Raw genomic sequence first — 23960 nt, 5'->3', positions numbered from 1 at the left:
GAACCATCCACTAAGTTCCTGTCTCCTCTGTAATAGATGTCTCTAGTTGTCAGTTTGTTTGCAGAGCAAAAATGACTGATGTGCCTTGAGAACAATGACCTTTCTTTTTATTTAGGTTATCAGATTGATTCACTTTCTATGTTTTCTTTAATAACTCATCATTCAGGTGTCTCTAAGGAAATGATGTTCCAGAATCTTATCATTACTGTTGTATAATTCTCAGATATACCAAATATGCTGTTAAAAATGCCATGCCTATAATCCTAGCCCTAGAATGAGAATGCATCTTATAGGTCATTTACCTATTTTCCATCTCAGAAGAGGACTGTTCCCTTATAGGAGGCCACCTGTAACTCCTGATACCTTTCTTCCCAAAGTTACCCTGTAGTTTGCTGGCATTCCTATATACAATGGACTTTTAAAGTTTTATTTCCTTCCCTTTGGGGGGTTTGGGTGAACCACATTTCCCAAATATCCCGATATTTTTCTATAAATGTTTTTTTTTGACTCAGGAATGCAAAAGGAAGGAGGGTGGTAGGGTGATATGAGAAGTAATTCAGCATTTGGAAACAATCTCAGGAGTTATACATAATGTCATCTTAGAGAATTTTCCTGGGTCAATAGGCATCCAGAGTCTTGTAGATGGAGAAAAAGACATATTAGAGAGAAAATAATGTAGGTACACAAGAACATCATTTATCTATGCCCCTGAAAACAAAAATTTACCTTTCATCCAAAGAAAATAGATGATATAAGCAGCCTATGACTGCTTTTCAGTTCTGAGAACACATTAATGTCAACTTCAACTGATTTTATTTTCATTTTTTCCAATTTTAGTTCACAGATCACACCCTAAATTCCCTCAAAGCTTCTGAACATGCCAGAGGATGCTCAGCATCTCCTTTGATGCAGTTTTTAATAAGCTAAGGGGCTTTTGCTCTCATTTGCCCTGAGTGTGGGAGCAAGAGCAATGTCTCATGTGTACATTGTACTCATCACATTAGAGCTCAAAGTACAGGCCGTTCTGGAGTTACAGGCAGCCCACTTACTTATGTCTCTTACATAGAAATGACTGAGCTAGCTCAGGAGCTCTCCTTCCTGCCTGCTAATGTTCCATCTCCCCCTCCTTCCTTTATCCATCAGTTATTTAATCAAATAACAAGCATTTATAAAATGCCTACTCTGTGCCAGATTCTGCTATAGGGAATAAAGATATAAGGAATGAAAGAGTCGCTACTCTATCATAAAGAATTTATGATAGAGTGATTAGAATCAGGAAGATACAGAATAAATGTAGTGAGAAAGAACATTCAAAAATACAGAGAACCAATATAAGGCAGTTAGGCAAAGAGGACACTACAAGGCACTCTAAATTAGAGGGACAAAGAAAGATGTCATGGAGAAATGTGGTGCTTGAGCTGAATCTTAAAGAAAGAGGGGGATTCTTTAAGGCCAATGTGAGGAGTAAGAGCCCTTCAGATATGATGGATGGCCAGTGCTAAGACATGGAGATAGGAGATGGAATATCACATCTGAAGTACCAAGAAAAAACTGGCTAGGTTGGACCAAAAGGTCTATAAGTGCAGGAGGAGACTTAATGTTCAAGAAAATTGGAAGGCTATGTTGGATGCTATTTATGAAGGGCTTCATTGTTTATCCTACAGGCAAGAAGGAGCTCCTGGAGCTTACTGATTAGCAAGTGATGTGGTTAGGTCTGCCCTTCGGGAAAACCACTTTGACAGTTATGGAAGATGGACAGGTAGACAAAGAAGGACTTGAGGCAGCACAGTCAATTGCAATAATCTAGGTGACAGGCAGTAATGGTCTGAGCTAGAGTGGTAGCTATGGAAGTACACAGAAGGAGTTTGATGTGAGAGATACCTCTATAGAAATGGTATGAATTGGCACTTGATTGAATATGTTGGGTTTAGAAGAGTAGAGAATTGAGCATAAAGCCAAGGTTAATAACATGGAAAACAAACTGGTAGTGCCTTTGGCAGAAATGAGGACACTAAGGAGAAGAGTGGATTTGTGGGGGAATAGTAATGATTTCTCTTCTGGACATGTTGAATTTGAGCTATCTATATGACCCACAACCCTGGTCCTCAGTTCTCATTTTGTACCAAGGTGGTAGAATTCCTGAGAACATCAACAAACTTCTACTGATGCCACAGCATAGCTGCTACTTCTCCATGACTGCCTGGTTTCTATCTTCTTCCCCCCACCCCATTCTTTCCTCCAATCCCTCCTCATTTCAATCCTGGTCTCCTCAGTGAGAGTGAGGAAAATGGTTTGGAGAAGAGGAATAAGGAGAAAGCAGGAGGAACAAATTTAACATTGACGATTTTTTTCATTATTCTCCTAGATCTTGCCTCCTATTTCACACCCTCCTCATCTGTATCCTCCATCTATTATTCCTACTCTACTTTAAATTCCAGAGTACCTGCCTAGTCCACTGTCCTTTAATCCCCTACTAAGATTGACTCCTCCATCCTGGTACTTGCTATACTGGAGTCTGCTCCAGGCCATGGGGGTGTGTGGGTGTGTGGGGAGACCCTGTAGGTTAGGAAATGGAGGAGATTTCTAATTCTACTACCTAATAACTATAGGTGTGAGGAGATAGCAGTTCAAAGGAAAATAGTACAATTTGCCACAGAAACATTGCTATAAAATAGTGTAATATGGGTGAACTAAGCCTATAGGAGCCATTCTTTGTAGTGTAGGCAGATATTTTCTGTTTTGGGACCTCATGAAATTTTGAGGAATGCTCATGTGGAACTCTAAGACCAGTTTACCCACATTACAATAGAATGTAAACTCCTTGAAGGCAAGGATTGTTTTATTTTTGATGTTGCTCCTACAATTATTATTAATGTCTTATTTTTTTTTAAGTCTTGCCTTTTGTCTTAGAATCAATATTGTGTATTAGTTCCAAGACAGAAGAGTGGTAAGGGCTGGATAATGGGGGTTAAGTGACTTGCCCAGGGTCACACAGCTAGGAAATGTATGAGGCCAGATTTGAGCTCAGGATCTCCTGTCTCTAGACCTGGCTCTCAAATCACTTACCCACCTAGTTGCCCCCATTCCTAATGTTAATGATGTATTTTTTTGAGAGAGAGAGAGAAAGAGAGAGAGAGAGAGAGAGAGAGAGAGAGAGAGAGAGAGAGAGAGAGAGAGAGAGAGAGAGAGAGAGAGAGGGAGAGGGAGAGGGAGAGGGAGAGGGAGAGGGAGAGGGAGAGGGAGAGGGAGAGGGAGAGGGAGAGGGAGAGGGAGAGGGAGAGAGAGAGAGAGAGAGAGGAGAGAGAGAGAGAGAGAGAGAGAGAGAGAGAGAGAGAGAGAGAGAGAGAGAGAGAGGAGAGAGAGAGAGAGAGAGAGAGAGAGAGAGAGAGAGAGAGAGAGAGAGAGAGAGAGAGAGAGAGAGAGAGAGAGAGAGAGAGAGAGAGAGAGAGAGAGAGAGAGAGAGAGAGAGAGAGAGAGTGGGGGAGGAACTGGCCAATGGGAGGCCCATACTTAGAGCCTGCACAGTGTTCTGCTGTTGCATCTCCAGCTAGGCAAGAGAGGGGCTTTCTTTGGTAAATTAGTACTTATACCCTGTTCTGGCTCAGCAGCCAGCCAAGAGACCAATAAGAGTCACGGAATATCTTCATGTTCCCTAAAGTGGAGCACGGGATTCTTCAGCAGGAAAGCCCTGAAGAAGGCTTCTAGAGCCTCTGCTCTGTTCATGCAGCATCGAGAATATTATGTTTATGCTCACATGTGATGGACCTCCCATTGGACAGTCCATATTCCCTCCAACCCTGCCCCCCTCTCCTTTTACACATGGACATCCCAGTGTGGAAACTCCCTCTTCTAGTAGCTCTGCTGCATTTTCTAGTTTTATTGTTACTTGGGAGTTGGCACTAACTCTACCAATATAAATGCAATAAATTTCTATCTACACCAAATCAAAAGTAAATGTAATGAATTTTTAAAGACCAAGGAGGAATGAAAATATATGAGAGGGCATCTCCAACCTGTGCCTTTTTCGAGGCTACACATGGCACATGTTTTTGGACTTTCTCAGTGTTTTGATCAATTGTGCTGATATTTTTTTTTCCTCCCTAAGAACAACTATTTTGTATATGGGATGGCTCTCTGGGAGGGACAGTAGTAGGAGGGGATACTTAGGATAACTATGTTGATATAAGGAACAGAAAATATCAATAAAATTATTATTAAAAATGTTTCCTAGGGGCCCTAAGAGTTGAGTGATGAGTTTTTATGACAAATAGCCTATATGAGTCAGAGGTGGAGCATGAATTAAGTGTTTGTTTTTTTACTTAGAGACCAGCTCTCTAGCCACTATACCCCTGTTGCTTCTCATCTGGAATATAGTAGGTGTCTGATAATTCTTGAATTATATGTGTGTTTACTGTTTAAAAGAATTTTCTCTAATGCTTGCTATTTCTGCTTGGCCTATGGTGATAGCTTGCCAAGATAATAGTAGTAACAACTGGCATTTACCTAGTACTTTAAGATTTTCAAAGTACTTTACCTATATTTTCTCAATGATCTTCACAATAATTCTGGGGGGAAGGTGCTCTCTATTTTATATATGAGGAAACTGAGGCAGACAAAGGTCAAGTTACTTGTTCACAGTCACGTAGCTAATATCTAAGGTAGGATATGAACTCAAGTCTGGATTCCAAGTGCTACACACACTATTCCACCTAATTTCTCTGCAAAGTATGAGGAGCTGATTATGATCCCTTCTGGTTTCCTGAGCTCTGCTAAAACAGTCACCACAAAGAATGGCTTCAGTGTCTATTTAGCTATCCCTCTCTATAAAGATGGTACTGGCTAATTACATTCTTTTCTTTGGGTCTTAAAAGAACTGGGCTTCATTAGAATTTCATAGAACTTCAGATTTAGAAAAAAAAAAACTTTAGAAACTACCTGTGCTAGCCTATTAGAAACTATTTATTCCAGATGCAACGAATAGCCGACATTTCTAGCTTTCACTTGCAGACTGTGTGTGTGTGTGTGTGTGTGTGTGTGTGTGTGTGTATGTGTGACTATCTGTCTGTCTGTCTGTGTCTGGGTGGGTGAGTGAATAAAGTGAGGGGAGGGATGATACCTACCATCTCTCATTGTAGCAGTCTTTGTTAATGAGATTTCCCCCTTACTCCAGTTTTTTTAGGCTGGACTAAAACATAACAAAGCAGACAGCTTCCTAAGGCACATGAGGGCAGAGTGAGAGGCACATTTCCATAATATTTTTTATAAATATGCAAAATAAAATTCCATTCTATAGGCTGTAGTTAGGCATTTGTTTCATGTTGTCACTTGTAATAAGTCACATTACAGTAAAGGCTCAAAGGCTCTGGTAGCTTAGTAGTATATTTTTCAAGCCTTGTGCAAAGTGGAAAAATGCCAAAAATGGGGCTCAGTGGATCATATTAGGTATGTGGATAATTTGAAGGACTAATTAAAATAATTTGTGTCTGCTCATGAAAATTACAGGCTCCCTTTGCAAGTAATTTCTAAATGAAAATTTTAATGTTTCTAATTTATTTGATTTTTCTCCCCTCTCTATTTAGACATTCCTAGAAACCCAGAGTCCCAAGGAATCATTTCAGAAAAGTAGGTTTGCCTATTGTAAATAGCAAAAATAAACAGAACAATCAATGTATTTTCCCCATGGTGATTGCATCTCATCATTCTGAGTAACCAAAATTTAGGAAAGGGATATTACCGGAAAGTCTGAAGGGTCTTGTTAAAACAATATTGTATGGGAATGTAGAGTCTTGGTGTCCTAATGATACCCTCCTAATGCCTTTGTTAAATGAATCCATCAGGCCTTTGAAGTAGAGAATTCTGTCCCATTTCTGACACAACTTCTAAGTTGTTGATTTGCCTACCTTTAGGTCTTCAGATCCTGCAGCTTGGTTGTGGCTGCTTGACTAGTTAGTCAGTCAATAAAGACTCATTAAGTGCCTGTTTTGTACTAGTAACCATGTTCTGCACTGGGGAGATAAATAGGAAAAAGAAAGGAAATCTCTGAACTCTAAGAACTTATAGTCAAATGAGGGGAGACATCATGTGAAAAGAAGCTGAAAAGGGGTATGTGTATGTGTATGACACGGGATTCTTCTCATCCAGTTTTGTATATACTTATATATATATAAATATAACTTGTTATACATATATATTAATATAGATATTTATTATATATACTAACCTATGTATATATGTATCTATCTACCCCCCTCTCTCTGTACCTACCTACCTACCTATCCATCCTTCCTCCCATATTTCTTTCTTTCTTTCTTTCTCTTTCTTTCTTTCTCTTTCTTTCTTTCTTTCTTTCTTTCTTTCTTTCTTTCTTTCTTTCTTTCTTTCTTTCTTTCTTTCTTTCTTTCTTTCTTTCTTTCTTTCTTTCTTTCTTTCTTTCTTTCTTTCTTTCTTTCTTTCTTTCTTTCTTTCTTTCTTTCTTTCTTTCTTTCTTTCTTTCTTTCTTTCTTTCTTTCTTTCTTTCTTTCTTTCTTTCTTTCTTTCTTTCTTTCCATCCTTGTTATACTAGCTTCAAATTGTTCTACAAAGGATGGAAACATGTGACCACCAGAAATCTATGCCAGGAGAACAAAACAGCCTTGAGAGTAACTGTTCTAGGGCTTTGCACACAGTAGAACTGAATATATAACTGTTAAGCTAGGCATAGGCATAGTGGATAGAATTTCAGGCTTGGAGTTAGGAAGGCCTAAGTTAAAATTGGCCTCAGATATTTAATAGTTGTGTGACCTTGGACAAGTCACTTAACACTGTTTGCCTCTATTTCCTCATCTGTAAAGTGAGCTGGAGTAATAAATGGCAAACCACTCCAGTATCTCTGCCAAGAATCCCAGTGTGATCACTAAGAGTCAGATATAGCTGAAACTACTTTAGAGTGAAAAAGACTGTTATGCCCTTATACAAGAATATATCATCAGAATTCAGAATAAATGCAAAGATCAATTTGAGTTTCAGAGAACTGATACATATTTTCTTTCTGTTAGTAGAAAGGTGATGGAATACTGTATATATTATTAGATGCAGTCATTGGGATGGCTTATTTTGCTTAACAGTTTTTCTTTGTCATTAGGGAGAGTTCTCTGGAGGAGTGAAGGTGGGGGATACTATTGGAAGTGACTGGAGGGGAAAAAAAGCATTATTATTACATTTTAAAAAAAGATTGAGCTTATATGCTTGCCTCAATTTTATCTTCTATAAAAAGCCAATTTCCTTTCTAGCTTAGGCCATAAGGGCCATTCTTAGTAGTAAATGTATGGTAAGCCTGATTCTTGGCTTTCCTTTGAATTGTCTTTTTCTTTAGGAGTCTTTAGTGAAACAGTGTATTAAAGAAAGTCAGGACTTTTGGAGTATTTAGTTTAAGTTTCTCTTATAAAGCCACATGCTAACTGGAGTCATATTCTCCCATATTGTAGGGGCTAAACTATAATTTATAATTGTCTATATATATGTGACATAATATAAATATGTTCTACATTATCTATGTAACTATATATGCTACAAGTAATATAATTTTATATACACAATATACAAACTTTCTCATTTCCTATATGGCTGTGGGATCATATTTTCCCACATTCTAGGGGCTAAATGAGATAATTTATAATTATCTAATAATATATGACTAAATAATTATGTATATAACACATACTATAAATGATCTATTATAGAAACATTATTGTGGTAATTACACACACAAACACACATTTATATAAAACTTCCCATTTTATGCTGACCCTAATACCTTCAGTGGCTTCCAAAGTATCGAGGAGTCTAAGATGCTCTAAGTGCTTCATTTACTTTGCTCTCCTTGCTGCTTCTGCTGCTGTTAATGAAACAGCTTTAGACAGTGAATGCTTTTTTGTTACTTAAAAAACTTAAATAAGCCTGCCTCTCCCTCCCCTCTTCAATTACATTCTTGGTTTGATTCCTGGCTATATGACAAGGCTTCTTTATTTCTGAAGCTATAAACAAGTTTCTGTAGTCTTCCTGATTCAGGGGCTTGTTTCTGTGGCCTGTTTTTGAGATTAATCCCTATTATGACTGGCTCCTGGGCAATGAGGATGCCCAAAACCATTTCAGGGGATTGTCCTTGAAGTCAAAACTATTTTTAAAACAACAATAATAAAATGTTATTTGCCTATTAATCTATTACTCTTTCCCAACTACCTATTTGTGTGATGTCAGAATTTCTTCATATACTTCAACCAGAATGACATATTGCAACAGATTGTATGCAGAAGCAGATCTGAGACTCCCACTGTCTTCTATTAAACTAGACAGTAAAGAGATTAATGTAAAACAATGCCTCCTTCAGGTGAGGGACTGGATTTTGCTTCTTTTTGAATCCCTAGTGTTTAGTACAGTGCTTGGCATATGGTAGGTGCTTAATAAATATATATGGATTAATTCTGAAAAATAGACTTTTTTTCAGAAAAATGTTACTTCTGTTAATATTTAATGAGTTTATTGTTATTTTTAAATGCATTCATAATGATTTTAAATTTTTATCACTTTTAATTTCCAGTATTGCAAATATCAATAGACATGAATGAGATTTGAACTTCTCAATGCTTTTTAAGTGTGTAAAGGAGTTCCAAGCCCAAAATAACCTCTGACTTGGGGGCATCGAGCCTTTGAATAGTTGAGGCATTTCACAGATGCAGATAGAGGTGACAGATTCGGCAGGCTTAAAGACTGACCTGCTGTAGAGTTTTAAAAATGTAAAAATGTTGAGCTCATACTTGTAAAGAATTTCTTACATGCTATTCCCATGTATAATGTCTGTTCGTTGATTTATAAAATAATTTCTATTTATCAGTATGTGTGGGGTCATAAGAATATTTTTTGTTCTTTATGGTACAAATGCTCTTCAACTTCAGAACCTGTTAGAGCAAATTACATTAACTTCTCTTTTAAATTAAATATTGTAGAAATCAGCTCTCAGGAGGAAGTGTGCAGTCTGTAAAATTGTGGTCCACACCGCCTGTATGGAGCAGCTAGAAAAGGTAAGATAGTGCCACCTGCTGCACAGCTTCTTACATTGCATGCAGTCTAGTTTCCCAAAGGCAATCCTCCATACCTTTTATGTATCTAATCCTGTTTCCAGGGGTTCCAAAGACATCTGCCCCGTAAAAACCAAGGAGAAAGAAGCATTATTATATAGAAGCTATAAAACAGCCCCAAACATGCACAACTTTAGTTTTACCCACCATATTGCTTCGTTAACCACTGATTTCATAAAATCTTCCATTTTGGTTCACTTTGATAGACAGCCATCGGTGCCAGGTTAATATCAGTTTGTTCATTTATTCTGTAGAGCTGATGTGATGAAATGCAGTTCACCCACCTGTATTGCTTTTATCTTCTACATGCGACTGATATATATTTTTCTACCACTGAAAGAAACTACTGTGGTTCTGAATTGTTTAAGATTATTTGAGAGGCTTAAAGATATAGCTAGACAGAGAGACAGACAGATAGATAGAAAGATAGAGAGATAATATTGGATTTTTAATTTGAGGACTTGAATTTGGATCCCACCTTTTCCACATGATACCTTTATGATCATGTGAAATTTGGCAATTTGTTTACCCTTTCTAGGTCTCAGTTTTCTCATCTGGAAAATCGGTGTCTGAATAGATAATTTGTAGACCTTCTCTAGCTTTAAATTTATGATTCAGATATTACTTTAGGATTCAACCAGCACTATTCAGGGGGGAACTCAGGCACATTTTTTCCATTTCAGACTACTCAGACTGTTATTAGACGGGCCTCTTGAATTTTTATTTTTTTATTTTTATTTTTTTATTTTATTTTTAACATTATTTTATTTGGTCATTTCCAAACATTATTCATTGGAAACAAAAATCATTTTCTTTTCCTCCCCCCCACCTCTCCCAAAGCAGACACATGATTCCACTGGGTATCACATGTGTTCTTGACTCAAACCCATTTCCGTGTTGTTGGTATTTGCACTAGAGTGTTCATTTAGAGTCTCTCCTCAGTCATTTCCTCTCAGCCCCTGTAGTCAAGCAGTTGCTTTTCATCCGTGTTTTTACTCCCATAGTTTATCCTCTGCTTGTGGATAGTGTTTTTTAGATCCCTGCAGATTGTTCAGGGACATTGAATTGTTCCTAATGGAGAAGTCCATTACCTTCGATTGTACCACAGTGTATCAGTCTCTGTGTATAATGATTTCCTGGTTCTGCACCTCTCACTCTGCATCACTTCCTGGAGGTTGTTCCAGACTCCATGGAATTCCTCCACTTTATTATTCCTTTTAGCCCAATAGTATTCCATCACCAACATATACCACAATTTGTTCAGCCATTCCCCAATTGAAGGGCATCTCCTCGTTTTCCAATTTTTGGCCACCACAAAGAGTGCAGCTATGAATATTCTTGTACAAGTCTTTTTACTTATTGTCTCTTTGAGGTGCAAAGCCAGCAGAGCTATGGCTGGATCAAAGGGCAGACAGTCTTTTATCGCCCTTTGGGCATAGTTCCAAAATGCCCTCCAGAATGGTTGGATCAATTCACAACTCCACCAGCAATGGATTAGTGTCCCTACTTTGCTACATCCCCTCCAGCATTCATTACTTTCCATAGCTGTCATGTTAGTCATGGCCTCTTGAATTTTTATATACCTTGCAATTCTTTCTATAACCTTATTAGTAGAACATTTTGCATACCACTCTCACTAGAGATTGTCAGTAAGAAAAGAAATAGAAGTCTGATAAACACCAGCTCTTTTCTTTTCCTTGTACAGATTCTCATTTCCCTTTGAATTTTCCTGTGAAACAGAAAAATAGGGGAAATTTTGATAACAGACTAAAAGTCCAAGATCCAGTTTTTCCTACCCATGATCCGCTTTGGAGCACTTGAATCTTCCAATAGATATTGGGAGTGGGTGGGATGGAGCAGGAACACACACACACACACACACACACACACACACACACACACACACACAGGCCAAGTATAAGGTCCAAGATCTCCTTTTGCACATTGTTATCTATTACTGCCATCTAAACTTGGGTGTAGATATGGCACCTCAAATACTAATTTAGGAAAATCTGGATTCTACACTGCCTTCTTTACTGCTGTGTAAGAGAGAAAACTCTGCAAAGATGGAGAAGCCTATGTAAAACATTTCTTTTTACCCTGTTCCCCTATCCTATGACCTCTATACTTCTAGTTCTCCATGTTAGATCTCATTCATTCTTCCTTCCCCATTACTATCTGATCTTCTAATACAGGAACACTTTCCTTTAGACAGTAATGTGTCCCTATGTATGAACTGAATTTTTGTAAGCCTAAATGCTGATTTTAAATATTGATTTTAATTTTATTCCAGTCATTCATTACACATTTCTAATTGGGCTTCACTTGGCAATGGCTCCTAATGTTAAGTTTCAGCAGTAAGTCCTGGAAAGAGCATTGGGTTCAGTCAGAGGAACTGGCTTCAAATCTAAACTTTGCTACTTACTATTGTGTGATCTTGGGTCAATAACTTCAACTCTCTGGGACTCCGTTTCCTAATTTTTAATATGAAGAGATTGCATTAGATGATTTGTAAAGTCCCTTCCAGTTCTCAATGCACACATTTTCTGCATTTGTTGGTGTTCAGTTGTCTCAGTTACATCAGACTCTTCATGATACCACTTGGGATTTTCTTGACAGAGGAGATACAGGAGTGGTTTGTCATTTTCTTCTCCAATTCATTTAACAGATGAAAAAACTGAGGCAAAGAGTTGTGACTTTCCCATGGTCACACAGTTATTAAATATCTGAGTCCAGATTTGAACTCAGGAAGATCAATCTTCCTGACTTTAAGCCTGAGGCTCTATGCCTCTTGCCTCCATGATGCTCCTATTCTATGCCAAGGTCCTATGATTTTTTTTTTGGCCTCTTTCTTCCTAGGTTTCCCACTATTGCTTCAATACCATCCCCATCCTCCCATACCATCCTTTCAAGTAACAGTGATGTATAACCAAATCATTTAAAATACTCCACATATTCAAAGAAACACTATGATGAATCTTGTTATAAGAAGAAAGAATTCATCTTTCTGAACCTTAGTCACTCCTTCTGTAAAATAAAGGAGTTGGAATGGGTGAACTGTAGTATTTTTTCCAGCTGTAAATCCTATGAGCCTTTTGTATTATGAACCTAAATTTCTCTAAGTTCCAGCTTATAGTTGATTAAAACTAGAGCCTTTCTTTGAATCATTTCAATTCCTGAAAGGTCACTGCATTGTCGCTTAGTAACTTCCCATTAGTTATCTCTTTCCTCTTCCACTTACTAGCTGTGTGATTTTGGACAAATGACTAACTGCGCTTCAGTTTCTTCCTCTGTAAAATGCCTGCTCTGCTACTTCACAAACTTGTAATGAGGATCAATTCAGATGTTGGAATGGCAGATGCCTTATAAAGTAAGGTTGCTATTTATTATTACCATTTCCATGGAGAATAGGACAGACTAGTGTCACCTTTCAGGAAAATGGCTCATTTGATATATTCATCCAGTATGCTGATCCTCAGAATCGAGCATTTCATAATGACAAAAATAGTTAATATCTCAGGGTCTAATACTTAGAACAAGTCTTTTCATCTCTTCGACTACTTTAGTTTACTCAATCTAGAAAGTGATAGGGTTGGCTCAGAACCAGGGATTCTTACCCTTTTTTGGGTTCACAGACTCTTTTATTTGGCAGTCTGATGAAGCTTGTGGCCCCACTTCTCAGGATCATGTTTTGTTGCCTGCATTCATAATTGAAGAGAATACTAAATTTCATTTAGGAGTCAGTGAAACTAAAAGTGTAATTGTTTTCCCTTCCACGTTCCTGGACACTCTAAAATCTATCTACAGACCTTGCAGTTCAAAGGTTAAGATCCACTAACCTAGATGATCTTTGCATTGTTCAGCCATTCAGTCCTGTACTCTTTGTGACCCCATGGACCATAGCTATCCATTGGGTTTTCTTGGCAAGGATACTAGAGTGGTTTGCCATTTCCTTCTCCAGTGGATTCTTTTGATCCACCTCTATAACCCTTTGATCCCAATGGCTTCATTTACTGCGTATTCTCAATGTTGACCACTGTTGATTCATTTCAAGTTCTATAGTGATACTTGTCTAAACTTATCCCTAATATTTCCTTCTATTTGTTTTTTCATTGACAGATTAATTTCAGATGCAAACCAACTTTCCGAGAAGGAGGCTCAAGATCTCCAAGAGAAGTGAGTAGCTTAAGAGTACAGTTCTAATCTCTGCTTCCCACCCTTGAGGTTCACTTAGTTTAGAGGTAAACATTCCTTACAATTGGATAAATTTTCCATTCATCAGAGTGAAGGGCATCAGCACTTGCTAGTGCATCTGGCATTCCTCCTGGAACTTGGCCCCTCTGCATGTCAGTATTCTCCCTGAAGGCTAGTGTGTTCTCAGTGAACATACAAGAATGGTGGAGGGAGATTAGGCAAAACAATATTTCAGGACATCTGGCCATTTTAATTCTATTCCTCACTTTGGAGAAGATGCATGATGCTTTCCCTAATTCTCTCTCTCTTTCCCCTCCCTTTCTTCCTGCCCTTATCACCTTTTTCCTTCCCTTCCTTCATTTCAAAATGATGAATGGATGCCACTAGGATCAGGGATACCTTTTCTAGGGGTGCCTTCTTCCCAAACACCCAAGGATAAAACATTTTCACTACTATGGAATGAAATTGAAAAATTGTTGATTTATTCACACTAAAACCTGAAACCAAAAATGCCTAAAGCTCTTTGAAATGTGAATACTAAGTCAGTCCACAGAGTATTGCACTTTGTGTCAGGAAGACCTGAGCTCAAATACTGCTTGAGATACTTACTAGCCTTGTGGCTCTAGGTAAGTAACTTAAAAGCTATCTGCCTCAGTTTCCTCATCTCCATAATAGAAATAAGAATAATGTCTATCTCATGAGGTTGTTGTGAGGATAAAATAAAATAAAATGGGATAATATCTGTAAACCCCTTGGCAAACTTCAAATGCTAGCTCTGTTATCATCATCATCATCATCATCATCATCATCACCATCATCACCATCACCACCACCACCACTCCCATCACCACCATCACCCTTTGCCCCCTCAATAGATTTAGGTTTGCAAATTCTCCTCTTAAATGTACTTTTCCTGCAGATAGATTATACAGTCATCAAGGTTTATGTGATCCTTTGGCTTTGGTCATGTAGTATAGTAACAAGAACTCTGAATTTGGGAATGTGGGTTCAAATACTGGACTTGCCACTCAATCCCTCCATGACCTTGGACAAGTCTTATAACAACCTCTCTGGCCCTCAGTTTTCCAGAGACAACTAGGGAGTGACGTGGATAGAATGCTTAGAATCAAATAGAAAATTTCCAGTCCTCCTTCAGAAATTTACTAGCTGTGCTACTTTGGGTAAATCATACCTTCTCAGGGCCTCAGTTGCCTAGAGACAATGTAGGTAACAGTGGATAGAATGCTGGGCTTGGAGTCAGGAAGAAGACTTGAGTTCAAATCCTGCCCCAGACATTTCCTGACTGGGACTATTGACAGATCACTTAACCTCTCTCATTTTTCTTTTCCTCATTTACAAAATGAGGGTGTTGGACTCAATGGTTTCTAAGATCCTTTCTATCTCTAAACCTATGATTCTACAAATATATAGTTATATATATATTCTATAAATTCTATAAATATATATATATATATATAATATATAAATATATAAGTCAAGCTTGTTCCCTAAGTGTGGTTTATCTAAGATGGGAATACATATACTTTTCTTTTTCATCTCTTTATTCAAGCAGGAAAAGTGTAGCAATAAAATAAAGCATAGTTTTTAAAGGCTGTTCTAGTAGACATTCCTTCTAGTCAGATGGGTCACAACCCCTCTATACCTTCTTTCCTCATGGGATGCTTTATCTGTAGCTTTATAAACATTCTCCACAAAGAGACTTCCTAAGTGCTTAGGCCCTTCTTCTTCATCTCTTGGCATTGTGGAGATACTAGTGGAATATACAAGCTGTCCATTGTTTCTCCTGTGAAATTTTCTCTGGTCCCACTCATTGGTCACTAACCAAGGATTTCATGTTTACAGTGGCCCACAGATAAATTGAGGCTTATAGACTGGAAGAAAGTGGATGATTTATGTCATCCTCTGCCCACTTTTTTTTTTATCACTAAAGCATTAGAAGGCAGCTACCCAGGACAGAGGACCATTTTGTATTTGTCTTTATTTTTCCATTTGCCATCCATCAGTTGGTTGGACTGCTGCTTTTGAACCTCTATTCTATAGTCAGATTGGTCTTTGGAAAACAACTGTAGCCTATTAGTGGCCTTTTTCAGAATGATAAAATCTGCTAGTTCAGGCATTCTGATGCTATAATCTTTGAGAATACAGGGTCCCTTCTATGCTATGGTGTGGCAAGAATAAGACACTGTTAGAGAAACCTTATAGATTGGGATTAAGCAAAGCAAAAAAACCAAAAAGCCAAAAAACAAAACTCAACAAAGTCAAATCCTTCCTATACTTTGGTTCTCCTCACTAATATTTAACTTTTTTACTTTATATTTCATTTGAATTTTCTTTAGGCCTTCTATTTTATAAAAAGAGATCCTTAGCACCTCCTGTCATATTTAATTTGACATTGAAATCATCAATGTGATTTCACTTCGCTTTGAAGTCCCTAAAACTTTTCAAAACTGGAGTCTATGACTTGTTCCTCAGCTCTTTTAGCTAGTTTAAAGAGACCTATTAAGTCATATCAGAAGGGAATTAAGAAAGACAGACCATTTATTGAAGCATTGCTCTTTCTTTCTTCTCTATGTGAGCAGAAATAGAGAGAAATTTCAGTTACCCAGGTGCATCTATCTATTGAACTACAGAAAAGAAGTCAGTAGAGTATGCTTATGGTGGAAATAGCTTTGGCTCTGGAGGGCCTGAATTCAGTCATACTTCTGACACCTAAACCCATGTGATCTTTTAGAAGTTATATAATTCCACAAAGGTCAGTTTCCATATGTGTAACATGAGGGTGTTGGGCTAGTTGGCCCCTTTCAACAGTAAATCTGTGAGCCAAGACCTTATATACTCTCTCTGCCCCCATGCCAACTCTCTTAGTTCCTTCATTTTAATCCTTTGCAGCTCTAAAATTCAAGGACTATGACTTTTCCCAGTCAAAAGGAGTAATTTTTCACATTCTTCTTAAGAAAGAAAGCCATGTCTCTTCCATAACTACTTTCCTAGTAGGTTGCTGACCTTGAATTGAAATGCTATAATAAGGTTTGGAAAATAAATGCTTTTATGTTAGTTCCCTAAATTCCAATGCAGTATCAAATACAACTTGTTTCTGATCCAACTGCTTTCTGAAAGAACTTGTTCAGAACATTATGTTTTAAAAAGAATATTTTAAAAGGAAATATAATAATGCTTTAAAATATAGATTTAAGGTGATTTTTTTCACAGTTGGAAAGAAGTAGATGGGGATACCCAATCCAGTAACAGTTCTGAACTCTTTAGTACTTTATATCAAAAACTAAGGTATAGAAGAAAAGGGCAACTGAGGGTAAGTGTTCAAATTTAGCCAAACTTTTGGTATTAGAGATTTAAAATGAAAGTAAAACTTTCTAAGCCCAGATTTTTGTCCTGGGGAAAATAGGATTTGCTATTTTGAAGAAATAAATAATTGAAGTGTTAATTTAGTTTCTCAATAGATAATAATTTATTATAAGATGGGGCTGAGGTGACCGTAAATGTCAAGATTTGGCTTCCCTTAAAAGTTGCTCTGAAAATTGAGTCTGAGTTAGTTTCAGACCTGTGTGAATGAATTAGGGACACATTTTCTCAACTGGATGTTTAAGGTTATAAATATCAGGAGCTTCTTAAAACAAATATCTTTTCTAATTTGGGGGAAGCTGTTGTGCAAGATTTGGCAGTATAATTCCTTACACCAAAAGAACAGAGAAGAGGAAAGGAGAAAAGAGGACAAGGGAGGACATGAGAGGAGAGAGGCTTCTCTTTTTATTTCAATCTGCTTTCAACTGTGGTGAAATCTAGGCTAAAAATGTTATAATAGTTTACACTCAACTCAATAAATCATACTAGTTGAAAGTTATTTTTGAGAATCAAGACTTTAAAACATAAAAATAAGTTATTAAAGCACTGAGGAGAGAAGTAAGATTATTACGTCCATACACAATAAATACAACTTTGTAAATAAGAGCAATGATATTTTGATGGAATAATCAATTAATCTCCCAGGCAACAATAGTAGCAACGAAACCCAGGTAAATACAGGGAAAAGAATTTTAGAAGAGGAAACTAGAATTAAGTGGGGAAATTTTGTTACTACTGATTTAATGTTTACTTCTTTTCTTTTTACCACTGTATGAAAAGAGGAAGTTACATTTATGGTTACATTTAAAACTTCTATAGTCACTGTTAAAGAGAAGAAAGGAAAAAAATCTTTCACACAGATCCTGATATCCAGGGGGTGCACTGTTTTACTTGGCTGGCTTAAATGGATGAGCTCCCTGTTCCCAAGCATCCATATCTCTCTACCTTTGTGCTGGTGCTGCTTCTGCTGGTCAGTTTGGCTCTGTATATGCTAGAAATAGTGTCCATAATCTTCTTTTCCCATATTATGCTAGCATCCTTTTTTTTTAAAACAACATATTCTCAGAAGGATATCCTTATCCTACACACCCTAGGGTGTTTACTCTCAAAGATTTATGGAATTGAGAGAGAATAATACAGTGGAATGAATATTAGACTTAGAATCAGAGGCTTGAAGTTCAGATCCTACCTCTGCTACTTGTTACTTGTTGTGACGCTGGACAAACTTCCAATTCTTGTAGGGCTTCAGCTTCCTCATCTATAAAACAAGAGACTTAAATTATATGACTTCAGAGATCCCTTTAAATCCTAAATTGTGGAACAGTACCAAAAAGGTTGCTTCCAATAATTTTATTGTCCATTTTGTTTTTCTCATTTGCATATTTGAATACATTTTTCTTTTTAATAATATTTTCTTTCCTCAATTATATATAAAAACTATGTTCAACATTCTTTAAAAAAATTCAAGGTTCAGATTTTCTTCCTTCTTCCCACCTTTTCTCCGCTCCCCTCCCCTTATCAGATTGATAAGCAATCTGATATAAATCTTACATGTACAATCATAAATACATGGGTTTTTCAAAGGCAGTTAAAATTACTTAGAATAAAATCAAATAACATAAAGGCATATACTATGCAATTATTATTCCTCTGATCCAATATTACTTGGAAAAAATAAATTTAGTCTAGAATGCTCTTCCTATTCCACTGGTTTTGCTTCCAAGCCTCACAGACATCTCAGGGAAGCAACACTTGTTAGAAAAGGGATGGATGTCACCTCCAAGGCAAGCAGGCCAGCCTAAATGAAGTGGTAAGGATCCCTGAGGGAGAAACAGTAGGCAGCAAATGCCAGGCAAGTCAAACCATGGATTTTACTACTGTCGTTTTGGGAATATTGGCTCTTATGAGTTTTTTGGGGGGGTTCTTTTCACTGACGTTCATCTGATAGGTTATGTGGATAGTTTTTCCCCCTCCATTTTTAGTGTAAAGCACCCTTGACAAGAATTGTGAGTCTCCACACAAATATATTTGCAGTTGCCCCCTTTTGGATGTACTCTTTCATTGGCTAAGAGTTTAGTATAGAATTTGTGTGTGTGTGTGTGTGTGTGTGTGTGTGTGTGTGTGTGTGTGTGTGCAAACACCACCTTTTTAACCAGCTTTTTGTTTCCTAAATGCAACTTTCTTTTTTGAATTGGCTACCTTCAATTGGTGGTAACAATAAAAATGTTTTTGTCTGTCTGTGAGGTCTTAAATTCCTATAAATACATACTAGGCTCCTTCTGATAGTATTTTCCCATTAAAGTCATTATAATGGAAGTAGTCTAAAGCTTAGTTAGCGACTGCATTAGGAAGGCACCAAGTGGCAATGATTTCAGTGTCTGGACTCAGTCAACTTCTTACAGTCTGTCTTTGTAAAAGCTGACTTTGCCCAAGCTCATCAGCAACTGATTGTTGATGCAGATGCCTAGGCAATCATCACACATTAGGAGACATTCTCAATTAAAACACCCCTCTTGCTTCTAGTATTTTCCTGTGCCTAGTGGATACTCTGCTTTCTAGGATTGCAAGTATGCTACTACATTTCACATGTGCTACCGTACTTCCATGATACATGAGAGTAAGATGGCGTCCACATCATGCTGAGCCATCAGGTATAAGTGAAAATAAGAGCAATGTGAAACTGAAATCTTAAGTTTCACCATCTTAGGAGAATGCTGATGATATCTGCTTGCTATGTCCTTAGGATAACCTACTTGCAATTCATGATGAGCCTGCTCTAAAAATAATATGAGTTTATTGGGATTACTCAAGATTATACCACATTTTCTTCCACAAAAGGCAACTATTCCTAAGCCTCTTTATTATTTGTTAGAAAATAGCATTGAATTTAAGAACACATTGCTTCATTTCACTGATATTTGACCTTATCATCTCTTCAGTGAAATCACTGGCCCTTATCTAGATTGACATCTTCACTTTTATAATTTATATATATCATGAATGTTTATAGAACTTTTAAAAATAATTCTATCCTTTAACTGTGGGTCCAAATATATGGTGCTTTGTATGTAGTAGGTACCTAATAAATATTTATTGAATTGAGCTGCTTCATGCTTATGATGACATATTTGTCTACAAGCATGGAAGAATAACATGGAAATATTATGGAACATGGAAATAACATGGAACAATATAGAAATAAGGATGCTTTGCACTATCTACCACTATGGACCCAAGATGACATTGTGTTACATCTACTAAAATTTTTGATATTAAATGACCCTGTTGATCCATTTCTCCAAATCACTCTAATTAGATCATTAGTTATACTGGAATACCAGGTTGGCTCATGCTTTGAACTGTATTTGACTGGAGCATCCAGAAAGGAAATTGTCTAAAGAATGTGATCTATTTAAAAGCTATCGACATGAATCATCTTCCAAGAAAAGAAATGCTTTCACATTATCTTGGCTATATAAAATGCAGCACACCTGGGAATTGTTCTTTTAAAAACATTGGTTTCAGGTTCTATGTCAGATAGCTGGAATTTATTCAGATATTTAAAAGTCTGAAATAAAGTATATGGCATGCCAGACTATTTGGCAGAACTCACAAATGGCACCTGTTTTCTGTGGAAAGTGATCAAGAAACTTGGGTTACAATTAATTTTCAAGGATTGTTTCAGGGATAGAACTTCTTGTGATGAAAAAAATTACATTTTAAAAGTGCTTTGGAATTATATTTATTACTTCATTTACTTCCTAGAGCAACCTAATGAGGTGGATGGTAGAATTACTTTAATGACCTTTTTATAGATTAGGAAACTGAGGCTCAGGTGGCTTCCCCAAAATCCTTCAGCTAATAAGTGTCCAAGCCAGGACTTGAATCTAGTGGTTTCCCCCAAATCACTCGACCAATAAGTAATAGAACCAGAACTGGAATCCAAGTCTTATATTTCCAAATTCAGTGTCCTTTCCAGTTGACCAGCAATTGTGGTAAACCCTTCAGAATGGCTCCATTTATTCCTAGACCCATCATAAAACTTTCATGTAATAATCATAACTCATCAGTAGCTTTCAGTCTACAAATAGATGTTATTCCAATAGCACATTTGCACATAATATCTTCCTTCTCTAAGCAATGATAGCATTTTATGTGTTTGCCATAGAGTATTATAGATCTAGAGCTAGAAGGGACCTCAGAGACCTTTTGGTCCAATTACTCTATTTTACTATTGAAGAAACTGAGGCCAGGGAATTTAAATGAACCTTTAATTCTTTTTTGTATAATAATTATTTGTTTACTTATATTTTCTTCCACACTAACTTAAATTGGTGTTGGAACAAACAACTAAACTGACTTTATATTCTTATATACTTATTTAATCACCTTTCATATAGTAGAGATAGGCAGCAAACCTTTGATTTCATTGCTATATATTTGATTTCATTGCTTCATCTTTGATGAAGAAACTCTCCCCAGCAATGCAGCCCAGGATCTCTTCTCCAATTTACAAAGTCTTAAAAGATTGCCTAAAACAGTGAGAACTAAAATGAATTGCCCAAGTTGATGCAGCCATGATAGATCTAAGATGGGTCTTGATCTCAGGTCTTCCTGGTTCTGAGGCCAACTCTCTAGACTCTATACTATGCTTGCTACCTTTCTTCATATAGTGGGCACTCAGTAACTATTTGTTAAATGGATGAATTAACCCCAGTTGAGTTTGAGGAATATGCATATAGGTACATTATCCAAGTTATCTCTATCATAGCTAATTGAAAAATCTAAAAATAAAGTTGCATAGACTGCTAAGGGTACCTTGAAAACAATTTTTAGCAGAGGCTGGCTATAAAGATCAGAGTCCTCATCGATCAGCTTCACTTCTTGTTCAACAGCATGAATGAGTCCTAATGAATTATTATTAAAACTCTTAAAATCAACTCTAAGACAGAAGAGTGGCAAGGGCTAGGCAATCATGGTTAAATTAAAAAAAAAATCCCCACATTCACACAGCTAGGAAGTGGCTGAGGCCAAATTTGAACCCATGTCCTCCCAATTCTAGGCCTACTGTTTTATTCCCTATACTATCCAGCCATCCCTCCTAATGAGTTATTAATCACATCCTTTGCGTCGGTTGCTACCATCTATATGTATCTTAGTACATAGAAGAAAAACAATAGCATATTTAGTTGTTTTTTTTTGCTGCTCCATTGATATCTATTCTCCCATTTTAAGCTACAAGACATTCTTTTGGTGTCACCATTTAATTAAACTACAAAAATATTCTTTCCCATGGGCCTTGAAAGCAGAAGAACTTTTAGAATCCTTCAGTGCTATTTGGGATTACATTTTTGACTATGCTTTTTGAAAACTCACCAGAGTAGAAGAAAAAATAATTCTTCTTTGGACAGCTCAGGTGTAGAAAAGATGTAGAAAGATTCCTGAATTTGGATGCAGAAGACCTAGGTCAAAATTTTGACTGCCATCTATTTTCTATGACTGTGGGAGAATCATTTTTATGTTTCTGGGTCTTTGTTTCTTTATCTATAAAATGAGGGTGTTGACCTAAAGGTTTCTGAATTTATTATGCTAGGAACTTGGCATTTCTATTGCTATTGCCTGTGGTACAACAGAGAAAGCTTTTCTAAAGAGTACCCTAGTAGTAGAACTCTTTATAAAGAGCTTAAAAAAACAATTCTTACTTTCTATCTCAGAATCAGTACTATATTTTGATTCTAAGGCAGTAGAGCAGTAAGCAATAGGAAGTAAGGGTTTAAGGGACTTGCCTAGGGTCACACAGCTAGAAAGTGTCTGAGGCCAAATTTGAACCTAGGACCTCCCATCTGACTCTCTATCCACTGAGCCACCTAACTATTCCCTCTAAAGAGATTTTCTGGTATAAGATTGTTAACTACAACTAGTCTTGGTTTCTTTTCTTTGAGAACTGCCTGTTCATAGCTTTAGACCAAATCTCAACTGAGAAATAGCTCTTATTCTTTGAAATCTGAATCTGTTTCTTATGTACCTTGAAATTGAAAACTTTGTTGGAGAAAATTACAAAGGTTTTCTCCCCAATCATTATTTCCCTTTTTTCCTTAGTTCTATTTGTTGGAGCAAAAAACCCCTCAGACCTTTTCTCCAACAATTTGCTCCAACAAATATAATAGAACTAAGGAAAAAAGGGAAATCCTGTCCAGTAGCAGTTATATATCAGTAGTAGAAAAAAGAAGAGAATTCTTATTTGGGAGGAAAAGGCCTCAAGTCCAGAAAAATGCATAGATTAGCCTGACCACCTACAGAAGAGGGAAGGTTCTATTTCCAAGAAGTCAAGAGAAGTTGGTTGAAGAAGGGCAGATAAGCTTTAGCTTTATACAAGGAATAAAGATCCAAAGTAGAAAAAAAGGAATGGAAAGAAATCAATTCCAGAATATAGAGTGAGTTGTAGGAATCTATCAATACATTCAGAATACAAGAGAATAACTGGCATTTGAATATTACAGTGGAGTTTTGTGGGACTAGGACTCATTTGGGCAATTTAAAGATGTTAAATAATTTGTTTGAATGAGGGAACAGTAGACTTACAGTGTTTGACCACTAACAGAATCTGGAAATGACTTCTATGTTCCCATTCACAAGGCATCTGAAATATGATACACTTGGTAATTATTCTACCCTCTACAGTAACAGACTTTCCCAGATGTATTCTCAGGCTACAACAAATTTACTAGGAGTGTAATAGGACTGTTACTTTACAAAGACTTAAAATATTACCATTAAAATGTTTTATTAAAATATTAATGTTGATTATCAATCTAAACAATGAGGAAAAACATCATGATATGGAGGATTAAGGGCTGGGCTTGACATCTGGAAGATTTGGGTTCAAGGTTCTGTTTCTGATATTTACTGGCTATGCAGCCATAAATTAAATTACTTAACCGCCAAAGCAGTCTTCTTAGAAGCAATAAATTGCAGACAAATTGCTTGTCTCTATTGGTGGCAGGGATTTCTGCAGCAGGAATACCCTTCATTGATAAAATTATTAGACCAGATTAAAAAAAAATTGAAACCAATACATACACATATATGCCCACTCACTCACCTACCCACCCACATATACAGCAATAAACACAGACACATATCTCACCAGCCTAGTTAATTATTTACATGTAAATTCATCTCAATAATAAAGTACCATCACAGTTTTCAGGTAACAGCCTCTAAGTCCCTATCAAGATTCTTCAGTCATTCATTTTTCCTGTTTATTTGGTC

General features: G+C 36.9%; 1 protein-coding gene across 2 annotated transcripts in view; it reads left to right on the top strand.

The window, feature by feature from the left end:
• Positions 1 to 23960, top strand: part of DGKI (diacylglycerol kinase iota) — a 623490-nt gene that overhangs the window by 235537 nt on the left and 363993 nt on the right. For both annotated transcript variants that reach the window (XM_056799742.1, XM_003342025.4), the window contains exons 4-5: positions 8982 to 9056; positions 13233 to 13289. In XM_056799742.1, the coding sequence (XP_056655720.1) occupies positions 8982 to 9056; positions 13233 to 13289 (132 nt within the window). The remainder of the gene's footprint in view (positions 1 to 8981; positions 9057 to 13232; positions 13290 to 23960) is intronic.

This window comes from Monodelphis domestica, chromosome 5 (genome assembly GCF_027887165.1).
Source record: "Monodelphis domestica isolate mMonDom1 chromosome 5, mMonDom1.pri, whole genome shotgun sequence".
NCBI classification, from domain to species: domain Eukaryota; kingdom Metazoa; phylum Chordata; class Mammalia; order Didelphimorphia; family Didelphidae; genus Monodelphis; species Monodelphis domestica.
The sequence above is the reverse complement of the archived record's forward strand: the minus strand, read 5'-3'. Positions and strand labels throughout refer to the sequence as shown.